At 45.4% G+C, this 14,424-nt stretch overlaps 2 protein-coding genes across 2 annotated transcripts; one reads left to right on the plus strand and one right to left on the minus strand.

The window, feature by feature from the left end:
• The first annotated feature begins 708 nt into the window (after nt 1-708).
• LOC118314219 (GTPase IMAP family member 9-like) lies at nt 709-4,975 on the plus strand. The gene is made up of 4 exons (XM_047329293.1): nt 709-814; nt 2,311-3,718; nt 3,922-3,930; nt 4,900-4,975. The coding sequence occupies exons 1-4, from the start codon at nt 775-777 to the stop codon at nt 4,973-4,975; spliced, it is 1,533 nt and encodes a 510-aa protein (XP_047185249.1). The 5' UTR covers nt 709-774.
• A 1,094-nt stretch (nt 4,976-6,069) lies between these two features.
• Nucleotides 6,070-12,990, minus strand: LOC118313857 (serine/threonine-protein phosphatase 2A catalytic subunit beta isoform). The gene is made up of 8 exons (XM_035639810.2): nt 12,559-12,990; nt 10,767-10,805; nt 9,641-9,811; nt 8,816-8,989; nt 8,431-8,520; nt 7,905-8,066; nt 7,410-7,528; nt 6,070-6,463 (listed from the first exon to the last, which is right to left on the minus strand). The coding sequence occupies exons 1-8, from the start codon at nt 12,658-12,660 to the stop codon at nt 6,391-6,393; spliced, it is 930 nt and encodes a 309-aa protein (XP_035495703.1). The 5' UTR covers nt 12,661-12,990; the 3' UTR covers nt 6,070-6,390.
• Nucleotides 12,991-14,424: the final 1,434 nt, after the last annotated feature.

Genomic DNA, 14,424 nt, shown 5'->3' on the forward strand with positions numbered 1-14,424 from the left:
CGAACAAACCGCTTTATGTCGTGATTCAAATCTACAGACACAAACAGACAAAATTAAGTTTATGTATTTAGGATGTTGACAAATACAACCAAATGAATAGAATTTGAATTAAGAAAATACATTTATTTTACATAAAATATAAATGCACATTTAAAGGCTCACATCAGTTGGGCGATAATATCGGTCGGGCTCTAAACATATCAGCTGATACGGCTGTAAAAGGCTCATATCGACCGATATTATCGGCCGACCAATATATCGGGCTCTACTGAAAACGTCTCTTTGTCTTTAAACTCAAAAGATTTGTGTCTTTTGTGAAAACTTCTGAGACTGGAGAAATATTCACACCAAATTATTCGGTTTTCCATTTTGCCTGTAGCGACTCAGGATAGTATCGTCTGTTTTAATAATTAAATTCTTTATTTGTTCTTTTGTTGTGTAGAATTGGTCTAAAGTGATTTACAACATGTTGGGGCTTGACACATCGTCACGAGTTTGTAAAAATAAGTGCAGAAAACATATTTGCGGAAGTTGTCGTTGCTCAGACACATTTGAACTCTGCTGTTGCATTTTTCACCTGATGGAGGAGCAAAGGTGCACAGCCGGCGTTTAGAAAAACTGCTGCCATTTCCCGTAAATGGGGGAGGGGCCTGTTGGAGGGGGGGGGGGGGGGGCTGTTGGACGAGGGGGAGTGGTCTTTGTGCAGCAGCATATATCTGATTTGAACTGCTGCCCACGTCAGTGTGTGGTTGGAAGGCGCAGCAGCAGAAACACATGGCTTCACCCTTCAACCCAAACATGGGCAACACTTCAGGTGAGTTACATGATCCGTGGTTCACTGCTCTCTGACGCTCTTCATATGTGACTTTAATGTACTGCTCTTTGTCCCAGAGACAGATATCACAGCAGATGTGTATATATGGTATGTACTGTATATCATGTATTGTATGATCTGCTCCACAGTTCCCAGACGTTCATACTCTTTCAGTAACAATGTTTGAGCTGTGTTGAGTCTGAACTATGTGACTTTAGCGGAAGCTTTTCTGTAATTCACTGGCGGAGAAAGTTCCTGAGGGTTTGTGTTAATTCCCTCTCAAGCCACTGGGTCAAAGTGGAACCAGTGGTGAGTGAACTCTTTTGTCTCGGCACCTGGTTCAGACCGTCCTGTCAAGTAAAGACACTAGTAAATATCTATTTTAACCAATCATTGTCTTGTCCTCGTCCATATTGAAATAGAACCCAAATATTCACAGTGTAGATTGAAAGATGTCCTGGAGTTAGGATGTGTTGAACCTGGCCCCTCCTCGCCTGGCAGACGTGACATCGGCAAACAAACATCCTGAACCAAATTATCCCGACGTTCCCCAGAGTTTAAACCTGAAAACCGCTGATGACGCCAGACTGGAGCTTTGTGTCCCACGGCCGACGGACGTCAGCAGACTCGGAGTTCGTCCGCGGTCCAACAAGCGGTTCGTCCAGCTGACGCGACTCCAGAGACACGACAGCAGGACAATCAGTGAAGTGAAGGAGAGGAAGCTCACCGGGCCCGTTCGCACCTTCATTGACCTTCACCTCAGGAGGTCGTCGGATCAACTCCACCATGACGTCACCCACTGGTTTGTGAGCTCATGTTCTGAAGCCTCCAGTTCGGCGACTTCTTGTTGTTAATCAATCAAGTGAGAAGTAGAGTCACTTTCTCACAGTCGCCCTCTGCTGGTCAGAACACAGGCTTCACACACTTTCCCGACCCGGTGACTACGTCCATGTTTATATCCAGTCTGTGACCTGATATTAGAATGTGTCTTCAGTGACCATGTGATCACGTCCCACTTCCATATGCTGTTAGTGTGTTTGAGATTAGATTAGATGAAATGTATAAGATTAGATAAGAAAGATACTTCACTGATCCCAAGCTGGGTATCACACAACACACCTTACAAGATATACAATATACATAAAATGCAGCTTTACGGTGAAATAAGATTTTACTTATTTGAAATATTAAGAAATGAAAAGAAAAAGCATATGTCTGGTACAGTGTTGATTCTGTGGAAGGGGAAACATCCTTCCTGGTTGGGTTCCGCTGAGTGGGCGGTCCTTCAGTGTGGACCAGGACTCGTCCACACTGATAAAGGAATGAGGACACGTGTCCCAGCCGGATCCCCATGTGGTCTGAGCACACAGTCTGTGTTTGTGACCTGAGGATCAGATCATAGTTTATGAGCACTAACTGCAGAAAAGCAGGTCGTTCCAAAGGTTTACACCCTTTTTATCACCACTGTCCTCACAGTCACTCATTCTTCTCCACAGGAGTCAGCAGAACCAGCGACAAGGAGCTGAGGATAGTGATGGTGGGGAAGACGGGAACCGGGAAGAGCGCCACTGGAAACACCATCCTGGGCCGACGGTGCTTTGAGTCCAAGTGCTCCCCCACGTCTATGACTGTAGACTGTTCTAAGAGCAGTGTCGAGGTCGACGGACAGAAGGTCACCGTCATCGACACCCCGGGCCTGTTTGACACCAGGTTTGGCAGGGATCAGACCACCAAAGATATCTGCCAGTGTGTCACGTACGCTGCCCCGGGACCCCACATCTTCCTGGTGGTCATCAGAGTGGGAAGATTCACTGACGAGGAAAAACAGACGGTGCAGAGGATTCAAGAAATCTTCGGCGAGGCTGCGAACAGATACTGCATGGTGGTCTTCACTAACGGCGACCTTCTGGATGGCTCCATCGAGGACTTCGTGAACCAGAGCCCCGACCTTCAAGAACTGGTGGCCAGATGTAACGACCAGTACCACGTCTTCGACAACAAGCTGCAGGACCGCACTCAGGTCAGCCAGCTGCTCCACAAGATCCACAATGTGGTCCAGAGGAACGGAGGAAGCCACTACACCAACAAGATGTTCCAAGAGGCGATGAGGGCGATCGAAGAGGAGAAACAACGCATTCTGAGAGAGAAGGAAGAGCAACTGCGCAAAGAGAAAGAGGAAGTGGAGAAGAAGGCTCAAGAAAAACACGACTTGGAAATGAAGAAGTTCAACCAGCAACTCCAGGTCGAGAGAGAGAAGGAGAGGAGACAGAGGGAGGAGGAGAGGAAGAGGGAGAAGAGAGAGAGGGAGGAAGTGGAGAAGAAGGCTCAAGAAAAACATGAAAAAGAACTGAAGAAGATCAACCAGCAACTCCAGGTCGAGAAAGAGAGGGAGAGGAGAGAGAGGGAGGAGGAGAGGAAGAGGGAGAAGAAAGAGAGGGAGGAGGAGAGGAAGAGGGAGAGGAAAGAGCGGGAGGAAGTGGAGAAGAAGGCTCAAGAAAAACACGACAAGGAACTGATGAAGATCAACCAGCAAGTCCAGGCCGATAGAGAGAGGGAGAGGATTCAGAGGGAGGAGGAGACGAGGAGGCAGATGGTGGAGGAGAAGAGGAGGGAGGTGGAGAGGAGAGAGAGGGAGAGAGAGGAACAAGTGATGAGATTCCAGTTTGAACAACAGAAGGCCGAGAAAGAGAGATATGAGAGGGAGGAGGAGAGGAAGATGGAGAAGCAGGAAGAGGAGGAGAGGGTGAGGAGGGTGGAGCAGAAATACGAAAAGAAAATTGATCAAATCAACCAGATGATGCAGGATGCAGAGAAGAAGAGGAGGGAGGAAGAGGAGAGGAAGAGGAGGGAGGAAGAGGAGAGGAGGAGGAGGGAGGAAGAGGAGAGGAAGAGGAGGGAGGAAGAGGAGAGGAGGAGGAGGGAGGAAGAGGAGAGGAGGAGGAGGGAGGAAGAGGAGAGGAGGAGGAGGGAGGAAGAGGAGAGGAGGAGGAGGGAGGCCTGTGTACTCAGTTAACCACGTCACACTATCACACACAGTTGTTTTCTGGATCTAATGAAAATAATTCCCCTCGTCGTGTGATCGTGTCACACTGCCCCCTGGTGTTCAGTGTGAGCAGGTAACACATGACTCCAGCCACGTTTTCTCAAATTCAGTTTTAACTTTTTCAAATTCTCATTCGATCAAGTCCTGATGACTCATCTGTCACTCAGAGGTTTGTAATGTAATTATAATTATAACTATGTAAATCCTCACATTATTATATTCTTGATTATTAGATTCTCACATCATTAAAATGTGTTTTCTTTTTCAAACTTCTGTGTTGTGAGTTAGTTAGTTATTAGTTTAATTTCCTTCTCCTTGTAGAGAAGGGTTAGGGTTATAAGTTGTATGAAAAAATATCATTTTTTGTTTGTCCAGTTTCCTCCTCATGTGAAGCTGAGCATCATTATCACACCGACGGTGATAAAATATATACGACGTCGTGTTTCTGCTGCCAGCTCAAACAAGCTGCAGGAATATTCAACATGAATTCTGAATCTCTCTCGTGTCTGTTCTGCTCAATTCATTTGACGTGAAGTTTTAAGAAGAATCTGAATCCAGAATCTGTCGTCGTGAATTTTCCTGCAGTGTCACAGACCGAAACTGCCAAAATGAATGAATGAATGTCAAATTAAATAATTAAATTCACAAATAAATGAATAAGTGAACAAAAGCCATTTATGTATTCCTCTATTTATTTACCTCCCTTTTTCTACATTTCTTCATTCATTCGTTTCTGTGTCAATATAGACATAAAAAAGTAGTGTAAATCGATATAAATGAAGAAATTCATTGAAACATAAATAAATGTAGAAATACACAATAACCCTTTTCGTTACCAAACTGTTTACTTTTTCATTCATTTTTGTAATTTATACATGGAGTCATGAATACATTTATTTTGAACTTGGACACTTTGAGTCCTCCATACAGCAGCTCGTATGTGACTCCTCTTTAAAGTCATTTATTAATTAAAGCATTGAATAGTTGTTCCTCCTCTTGCAGAACGAAATAAGGGTCTCATCCTCCATCTTGTTTTTGACAGTACCCTGCGTCGCTCTGCTGGTGTCCAGCAGCGCCACCTGATGGACACGTGCGGGACCTGTGCACGTCCTCCATGATCAGTTGCGCTCAGGTATTAATTTTAGTTTGTAGCATGATTTTTTTTTGTGACCGACATCTTTGTTTTAGTTTAGTTGTTTTAGAAACCAGAGTTATAACTGGAGGTATTTGGCGGAGCAGGGGGCGTGGCCTGACCGAGAGCACGAGGACACGTCGATTATTATTTGAATCTCAACCAAAACTTTAAGGGCCCATATTATGCCCCTTTTACACGAGTTACATTGGTTTTCAGGTGTGTGAACTACATGTCTTTGCCATTCCATATCAAAACACCTCAAGGATCAAGAACCTCCTCTTTATGTGGAACATGACGCTCACTTTAAAACTCGCTCTCCACTGGCTGCCGGTCCGATTCAGAACCGATCTTGAAGCTGCAGTGTGTAATGTCTAGTCCAACATATTGTCCATAACTATGTTCATATAAGAGTTAAATATAGTTCATGAGGTGGACCGACCTCCGTGTGAGTCTCAATGTTTCTACGTCGTGTTGAATACGTTGTTGAACTAAACGTCCAGAACACGTCGCGTTCACGTTGAATTTTCAGGCGCTGCCGGAAACAGGAAGTGGAATCAGCAGTGCGACACCATAAAGTGTCCCCTGTCGGTCACTCGGTTGGTTGCGGTTTGACACTTAACCAGCAGATGGCGCCAGAAAATTACAAAAATGACACATTGGGGCTTTAATGAATTCAACCAGAGATTGAAAGAGTGAAGAAATGATGCTGACGCGACCGCGTGGTTTGTCAATAGGACATTTTATTTCATACGTCTGTCTTTATTCAAATTACAGTAATATACCTGCTGATGACCAGCGGCTGCAGCCGGGGGGGGGGGCAGATAAAACTCACAGCTGGACGACTAGAAGCAAACTTCTTTTCTTTTTTCCCACTCCTTTTTTCAAAAATGATTTTGCAACCAAAAAAAGCACATACTGTAGTTGAGCCATGACATGTGATGAGTTGGAGGTGGACGTCAGGTGGGCGGGGCTTAGTGCTGGTCTAAAAAAAACAAACAAAAGCAGAAAAACAGAAAAACAACGGGGAGCAGAACCTTGCGCGTCGAACATGTTGTCAAAGGATCAGAATATGGCACATTTGGTCCATGTCGGTAGTTTTATTATCTCGTTTTTTAAACATGTAAAGAAACAACAAAAGAAGAAGAAGAAACAAATCATCATCGTTGCACGTATTGTTTTTTTTATGCATTCTGAAGACACGACTGTAGAGGGGGCCGCTCGTTACGTTTCTCATTACGTTAAAATCTGGATTCATCAGCCAATCGTTTGTTTCTATTCTCCCTGGTACAGCATCATCATCATCATCATCATTAATATCTTCTTCCCATCCAAAATTAGGGGGCGGTGGGGAGGGGCTGGAGCTTCGTAGATGATTGACGGGTGGATGGCTTTGGACATTCACAGGAAGTAGTCGGGAGTGCGTCTGGTCACGTGGGGCTCGCCACGGCGAGGGGCGGGGTCGAACTGGAGGCTGACGAGGCAGAAACAGAGAAAGTTTGGTTATTGACGACGTCGCCAACCAAAGCGTTCAGAAACAACCTGCAACGTTTTACTAAAGGACGACGCTCGGCTGTCCGTCTCTTCACCGCCGGAGACGACGACAACAACCGCAGGAGATAAAAACCTGGACGGAAAATGACACACTATCCATTTTTAAAATTCTAGATTTTTCCCAAATTCAAATTTCCTTTGTCTCCGTAGATTCATATTTGACGACCGAGTACAAAACGCTAAATGTTTATTTAGTAAATACTATTGTATGAATGAAAATGATAAGTTATTTATTTTGTATTACTTTAAAAATGTATGTTATTTTGCAAATTAATCATTGAAAAAATCCAACTCTGAACATATCAACATTCTGATTGTGTTGCTGCTCTTATGTTGCACTTCACACACACAAAGAGAATGATCTTGAAATATTGATACTTCCAATTCTGACGTCACCTGTTCTTGGTGTCGATATGGTGACGTTTATCACTTACCATGGGGAAAATTATTGACTAGACCACAGATATCGATACAGATCGTTAGTTATTATAACATTTTGAGATTCACGTCTGTTAAGACTTCAGTCTGGAATAACAAATATTTTTCCATATACTCTCTTTTCTTTTTTCCAGACTTTTTCAGACCTGGAACTACTCAAATTAAAATTCTATACTTTTGCCATACTACGTAGGAACCCTGTAATCTGGATTATTGCCCCGTCCTCTGTCCCGTTAGCAGCTAGTGCAGAATGTAGCTGCCACTAGCTGCTAACAGGCACCAGGAAGAGAAACTGCACCTACATGCGTCTCTGCTCGGACTTCCAGTCAAGTGTAAGATTCAGAAGCTTCTTCTGTTTCAACATATACATTTATTTTTTAAATTGTACACAACGTTTGTAACAGATCAACTCGCGAGTATGAACTTACAAAGAGTATTTCAGAGTGTCGTCCAGTTCCATGATGGCCGCCTGGTTTCCACAGCGGTAGCAGTAGTTGGGAGCACTGAAGATGGTCACCACGTTCTTGTCGTGGCCCCAGTTGTAGCCCTGAACATCGGGGGGACACACGTGTCAGTGTAAATGTTTAAATATGGATTCAGGAATCAGTACCACGCTGATTTATGGTCTTCCAGATGACATGTGTGTGTGTGTGTGTGTGTGTGCGTGTGTGTTTGTACTTCCTGTGGAACATTTAGGTTCATTACATTTGAACTGAATAATAAATGTAACTGATCATATTTAGATGCTTTTAAAATAAGGCGAACTCGAGTTTCACAGTTGTATGAAAACTCCCGTGGGCAAATTCCATCTTCAGTTAAATTTAGAAGAAGGACAGAAATTCAAGCCCCGAAGCAAAACAACAAACAGCTGTCTCCTCTGCGGTGTGTGTTCGTGCGTGTGTGTGTGTGAGCGTCCGTTTCACCTCCATGACCAGCTGATGGGCACGGGACACCAGCGTGAGGCCGTTGGCGTGGTTGAAGGTTTCGGAGATGTCCTGTCCGAAGGTGTACCCGGCACCTCGGGGGGAGATGCCCCACCCGCCGCGGTCGTCGGGGTCCGACCACAGCAGGTCGCACATCGGGCCCTGAGAGGAGAGAGAGACGGTTCTGACTGAAGCTCCCGGCTCACACTGATGATTACTGATGGATACTCAGTTTAAAAATATGAATATGATATAAGGATTACAACGATGTTCAAAGATCAGAAATGAAAGAATATGTTCCATGTTTAGATCCGAACATTTCTTACTAGTGATTTACAAGTGTGTGCAGCAAAATGTGTATCGTATTAGTCCGCCGCAGAAAACAGTCCCCAAAACGAATCATCTCTTACCGTGGGTTTCAGGAAAAACTGATTCTTTAAATAACTACTTTCTGTTTTTACAGCAGAATTCAGCAGCTCTGTGTGTGTGTGCGTGCGTGCGTGTGTGCGTGTGTGCGTGCGTGCACCTCATGTGGGACTTCTTGCAGGCGGTCCAGAGCTCGGATGTGATCCAGAGTGTCTATGGAGGGAGACAAACCACCATGGAGACAGAAGATCTGAAACAAAAACAACTCACATTAATCTGCAGCTTCACGAGGCAGAGGGGGTGTGGTCATCTTACACAAGACGAGGGGGAGGGGCATATACGATCGGGGGCGGCCAATATCAATATTCCAGTGAGTCGGATTAAATAAAAAGATCATTTAACAAATTTGTTTCGATTTCACCTGCGGATGTTTTTGTTTCCGCTCTGTGAAAAGACATTTTTTAATTTCCCTAAAACGTTTAACTCCAACACAAACCTAAACGTCAATGTGACATCACGATCCGTGACCACTAAGAAACCTTTACCTGTCCGTCGACCAGCGCGGTGAGCGGCAGGTAGTCGAACAGGTCTGTGAAGTACTTCCACACGTTGGCGTTGCCGTACTTCCGCAGACACTCGTCGTAGAAGCCGTAGACCTGTGTGATCTGCCGCGACTCGTGGTTCCCTCGCAGGATGGTGATTCGCTCCTGGAAACGAACCTGAAGCACAGAACAAGTAGAGAGAAAAATACATAAACTCCAAGAGATTAGAAATCTGACAATGTAAGAGCGGTCAGATGTTGAGGCAACGGTTGCTTTCCGCCGTTTGTGGGACAATTGTTGCTTCTCCGCTTAGCTGACACGTCGGCGTCGCGTGTCAGCCTGTGTGTCAGGAAAATCTGCCTTAAAGCTACAGTGTGTAATATTTAGAAGAACTCATTCACAGGGGACACTTCATGGCGGCGCACCGCTGATTCCATTTCCGGCAGCGTCTGAAAATTCAACGTGAACGCGACGTGTTCTGGAGCGTTTAGTTCAAAACGACGTAGAAACATGGAGACTCACACGGAGGTCGGTCCACCTCATGGAACTATATTTAACTCTTATATGAACACAGAGTTATTGATGATATATTCAATTAGATAAAACCAGAAATGGAATTATCATTAACTTTGCCAACAGAAAATTACAAAAGAATAACACAGGCTTTAAACGTGAAAGAAAATAATAACTGGACATTCACAGTGATAGAAAAATGATTGTAATCGTGAACCAGCCTCCCGCTGGTCGGCGTTCGGGCCCTAACTAAATGTAAGACTTTGTAATAACGACACACTGAACGCGTCATCAGACAGTTCCCACGGCGTTTACCTTTAGCGTGACGAGCAGCGTGACCGTCTCCACCGAGTAGTAGCCTCTGTCGACGTAGTCTCCCATGAACAGGTAGTTGGTGTCGGGAGACTTGCCTCCGATCTTAAACAGCTCCATCAGGTCGTGGAACTGACCGTGGACGTCGCCGCACACCGTCACCGGGCATCGCACCTGAGGAGGGGGAGGGGGGTAATTATGGAGTCATCATAGACCTTCAGCTCTAAACATGAATTATTTCAATTAAACACTTGTTGAATGAAATATAATCAGTAGACATGAGGGGCCACAACACAAGGGTTTGGGTCAATTAACATATCAGCCATAAGACTTGGATAAGAGCCGCTGCCGACACAGTTCCGTCTGCGATTTAACTTCCCTCCAAACCATCTCGTCAAATGAAAACATCTAAAACGCCGACAGGGGACAGATTCTATCACTTCATCTGTGACGAGCTGAACAGGACGACGACTTCCTGTTGGCACTTCCACGTCAAGAGGGAGGGGGAGGAGCTTTGACGGGACAGATGCCGTGAAAACTGAAGGAAAACTTTCCTTCATAATCCATCGCCGTTGCTATGGTTACGCCTGGCGGCGTTTTCCCAGTCCGACTCAAGAGACAACCTCCGGGGTTGTGTTGTAGCTTGTAAACGATGATGAGGTCGACGCCCACGTTCTCTGATAGGTTGTCATTAGTCACGACTCGACTTCGCTAACACTTCCTGTCAGTACCAGTTCCACTTCCTCGTCCCTGCGCTGACTTTTCACCGTCGCTGTTCCTCCTTATGTCCCGTTCCCACCACACGACCAGCGTACGTGATTTGAAAGCAGGAGATCGTTTTTAGGGTTTTAAAACTGGACCACATCTTCAACAAGTCTCATCTTCTCCTCCATTTTGATTCTATATTCATCATCTGTTGGTTGTCCAACTAACTAATCAACCAATCATTTACTCTAAAAAAAGTCTCAAACACAAGGAGCCGACCAACATATGGTGCGAGAACACGCCTCGACCAGACCTTGAAATCAGCATCGCTTCCATAACTTACAATATGACTTGATGATCCAAAAACCACCGTTCATTAATTTCCTGCCGACTGATCCTGAAGCTTACGTTGAGGAACACTCACCTCCTGGACGTTGGACTCCTTGGTCAGAATCTCCTTCGCCTGGAGAAGAGACAAAGACACAGACGCTTTATTTGACTTACTGGAGTTTATGAAGACATTTCCTGTACGAAAAATAAATGAATATGAAAGTTATGATCTGGTGAGCAGGCGTGAGGTGGAATGAACGCAGCAGCTTGTGTCGGAGCGGCGTCACGTCTGTAATGACTTAGTCATCGATGGGAATCTCAAGTGTTTCTGTTGGAAACTAAAACACACACACCTTTTACTTTTAAACTCTGAGTGTTTTAGATTTTAAATCTTACAATTGTCTGATCTTGTTTGCGAAATAATTTTTTTTTTTATAAATCGATGGAACAATGATCAGCCAACACAAGGAAAAGGTTACGATACCAATATATCGGCCTATTTATTTATTTTAAAACACAATTGTCAATGATTCCTCAGATGTTTATCAATCAAATCTTTTATTGAACAGAATAAACAGAGCAGAGAACCAAAAAAATGCATTTATTTCAACATTTTACACAAAATAAGCGTGTTTATGGTTTTTCAAGTTCTATATGTTTGGTTGTATTTGTTTTCTTCTCATTTAAAGTAACTTGAGGCTAAACTGAAATATCAAGACTCTGTTCCTTGGTCATAAAGGTTCGATCATCTCAGGAATCACTGACAGATGCAACTAATCGATTGAACTCTCTGAAGAGCCGGTGTTCGATCGCATCCCGACCAAAGACTACACATACATCCATGTCATGAGTGATACCGACAGAACCCCGGTGTGTGTGTGTGTGTGTTTATGTGTGTGTGGGGGGGGGGGGGGGGTGAGGAGCCAGAGGCTCCCGGTGTTGTGGAAACACGAGGTCGACGGTGCACATCTGCGACCAAATGACTTGTTTTGTGGTGCACGAAGAAGAAAGAAGAGGAAGAAGAAGAGGAAGAAGAACCTGAAGAAGAAGACGAAGAAGAAGAACCTGAAGAAGAAGACGAAGAAGAAGAAGAACCTGAAGAAGAAGACGAAGAAGAAGAAGAACATGAAGAAGAAGAAGAACATGAAGCAGACGAAGAAGAAGAAGAACATGAAGAAGACGAAGAAGAAGAAGAACATGAAGAAGAAGAAGACGAAGAAGAAGAAGAACATGAAGAAGAAGAACAAGAGAGCGAAGAAGAAGACGAAGAACATGAAGAAGAAGAAGACGAAGAACATGATGAAGAAGAACAAGAAGAACAAGAACGCGAAGAAGACGAAGAAGAAGAAGAACATGGAGAAGAAGAAGAACATGAAGAAGAAGAAGAAGAAGAAGAACAAGAACAAGAGAGCGAAGAAGACGAAGAAGAAGAAGAACATGAAGAAGAAGAACAAGAACATGAAGAAGAGGCAGACGGAGCCTCCCCTGACAGATGATCCTTCATATCGCGGTGAACCAGGAACTCGCGCATTTCGTAATAAGCCGTTTCTCCTGTGACATTAGGAATATTGACACACACACACACACACACACACACACACACACACACACACACAGTCGATGGACGGGCTCCGGCTACTTGCTGGTAACGACCGACCGAGCGGCCGCGGGTTGAATCGTCACATCTTCACCACAATAACAGAAAAACCATCGGGCCACAACATGTCGGAACAGCGGCGGGTCTCTTCTCCGGCCCCGGGTCGACTGATCGGACAACGGGGTGAAAACTGCGCCTCGCCGCCTCCCAGGAACTAGTCGGGCCCTCTCGCAGTCCAGGCCCCGCGGGGCCGCGAGGCCGCCGGGTCGCTCGGGTGTCGGCCACTCACCTTCTCGCAGAGCGTCCGGACCTGGTTCTCCGTCAGCTGCTTGCACTCGTTCAGCTGCTCGATCCATTGGTCCAGTTCCTTCGTGAAGGATTTGTCTTCCATGACAGCCGCGGTAGCTCGCTAAGCTAGCTGTTAGCTTCCCTGACGAAACGGCGCTAGCTGCCTTTAGCCTTTAGCCTGTAGCTCGTCGTATTGTTCGCCCCGACCCAGTCCCGCCAAACCGGTTGGACAAAATCGACGGCAAGACCTAAAATCAACGAGCCCTTCGATCAACTTCTATCATGATAAACTACCGACGTTCAATTACCGACGCTGAGAACCAGTGTACGCGGGCCCGGGGTGGCGGAAAGGCTCGAAGTCCCCGATGCGGCGGAGCGGAGCGGCAGGAGTCACCAGCGTCGCAGCGCCTAGCCGAGTAGCTGAAAGAGCTAGCTACAACAACATCCGGGCATTTCAGCAGCGCGCAGGAATCGGCGCACCGGCGACACCGCGTGGACAGTGTGTGAACTGTCAGGAGAGAGCGCAGGGGGCGCGGTCGAATCGTCTCCTCCTCTCCACTGATCCTCGACCTCAGTGTTAAAGGTCACGAGGTCAAAGGAGTCAAGGAGGATTCACAGGACTCGGGAGAAGAGAATCTGACTCCACTGACACTGAACCATGTGGTCATGTGACGGTGGATGTTGTTGATGCGTCTGTCGTGGTGAAACGACACATTTCTGAAGATGAACTACAAAAACATCAGCGGCTCCATCAGCATGTTTCAGTGTTTTATGATTCATATGTAACAGTAACTGACAGCTACATCATATTCATACTCTCCTTCTTCTTCAGATTGAATCGTTTACGCGTCGTTCATGGCGCGTCACGTTGAATATCGCTGCCGCAATGAATGGTGGGGCGTCTGTTTCTCTTCTCCTTTCGCATAGGAGGCTCCAGTGTGTCCTATGCTACAGGACACATGAAGGGAAGGGTGAGGTCGCATTGTCAAATTGTCCTAAATCCTAAATCTTGACGTGAGCCGGAAGTATTTGATCGGCAGCCATGATGAGAGCTGTTCAGATTCTCTAAATGTTTAGGAAAGGAGCCTCAATGCTTCCTTTCCCATCTCCTTTAGCAGAGGACACACTGGAGCGTCCTATGTAGGAGTAAGGAGATATAGACGCCCCACAATTCATTAAAATCTGAAGAAGGAGAAGAAGAAGAAAAAGAGGGAGAGTATGAATATGACCCAGATGTCAGTTACTGTTACATATGAATCATGACGTGATGTCACACGGTGGTAAAACTCAGAAACATGCTGATGGAGCCGCTGAGGTTTTTGTAGTCCGCCTTCGGAAATTTGTAGTTTCACCACGACAGACGCATCAACAACATCCGCCGCTGCGTGATGACGTAGTGAAGGTCGAGTCGGATTCTCTAAGCACCGTGGTCGATTTGTCCTAAGTCCTATGAGTTCTCCTTTCCACCTTTCCTTGACCTCAGGACGTTTTCCACTGAGGTCAAGGAATAGGAGATAGGAAGGACAATTCGACAGTACCTGTACTGTGACAGTACTTTAATTCACTCAGACACCACAGAGAAAATGAGGCCAATATTTGTTTTTATTCATCAGAACGTTTTTATTTGCAGACTCAGTCAGGGATGTCTGCAGTGACCGACATACTTTTAATTTGAACGGATGACTAAACATTATAAGCGTAGAACAGATTGGTGCATATGTATAAAACGCATCAAAACGCTGTAAGAGCAGGAAGTCATTGATAAAACAGCTGTGGATGTTTTTGTAATCTCATGAGGTATTTCCCATAGAGCTGCGAAGTGAGCTTCATTCAGCGTCAGTACCAGTTATTATTTCATGGTTTATGT

This window comes from Scophthalmus maximus, chromosome 19, assembly GCF_022379125.1.
Source record: "Scophthalmus maximus strain ysfricsl-2021 chromosome 19, ASM2237912v1, whole genome shotgun sequence".
Classification (NCBI taxonomy): domain Eukaryota; kingdom Metazoa; phylum Chordata; class Actinopteri; order Pleuronectiformes; family Scophthalmidae; genus Scophthalmus; species Scophthalmus maximus.

Excerpts from the sequence above, each read along its gene's own strand:
- LOC118314219 (XM_047329293.1), top strand. The coding sequence starts at position 775 with ATGGCTTCACCCTTCAACCCAAACATGGGCAACACTTCAG. Across the intron at positions 815-2,310 it reads AAACATGGGCAACACTTCAG|GAGTCAGCAGAACCAGCGAC; the intron begins GTGAGTTACATG and ends TCTTCTCCACAG.
- LOC118313857 (XM_035639810.2), bottom strand. The coding sequence starts at position 12,660 with ATGGAAGACAAATCCTTCACGAAGGAACTGGACCAATGGATCGAGCAG. Across the intron at positions 8,990-9,640 it reads CGCTGCTCGTCACGCTAAAG|GTTCGTTTCCAGGAGCGAAT; the intron begins GTAAACGCCGTG and ends TCTGTGCTTCAG. Across the intron at positions 6,464-7,409 it reads GACACTCTGAAATACTCTTT|CCTCCAGTTCGACCCCGCCC; the intron begins GTAAGTTCATAC and ends CTGCCTCGTCAG.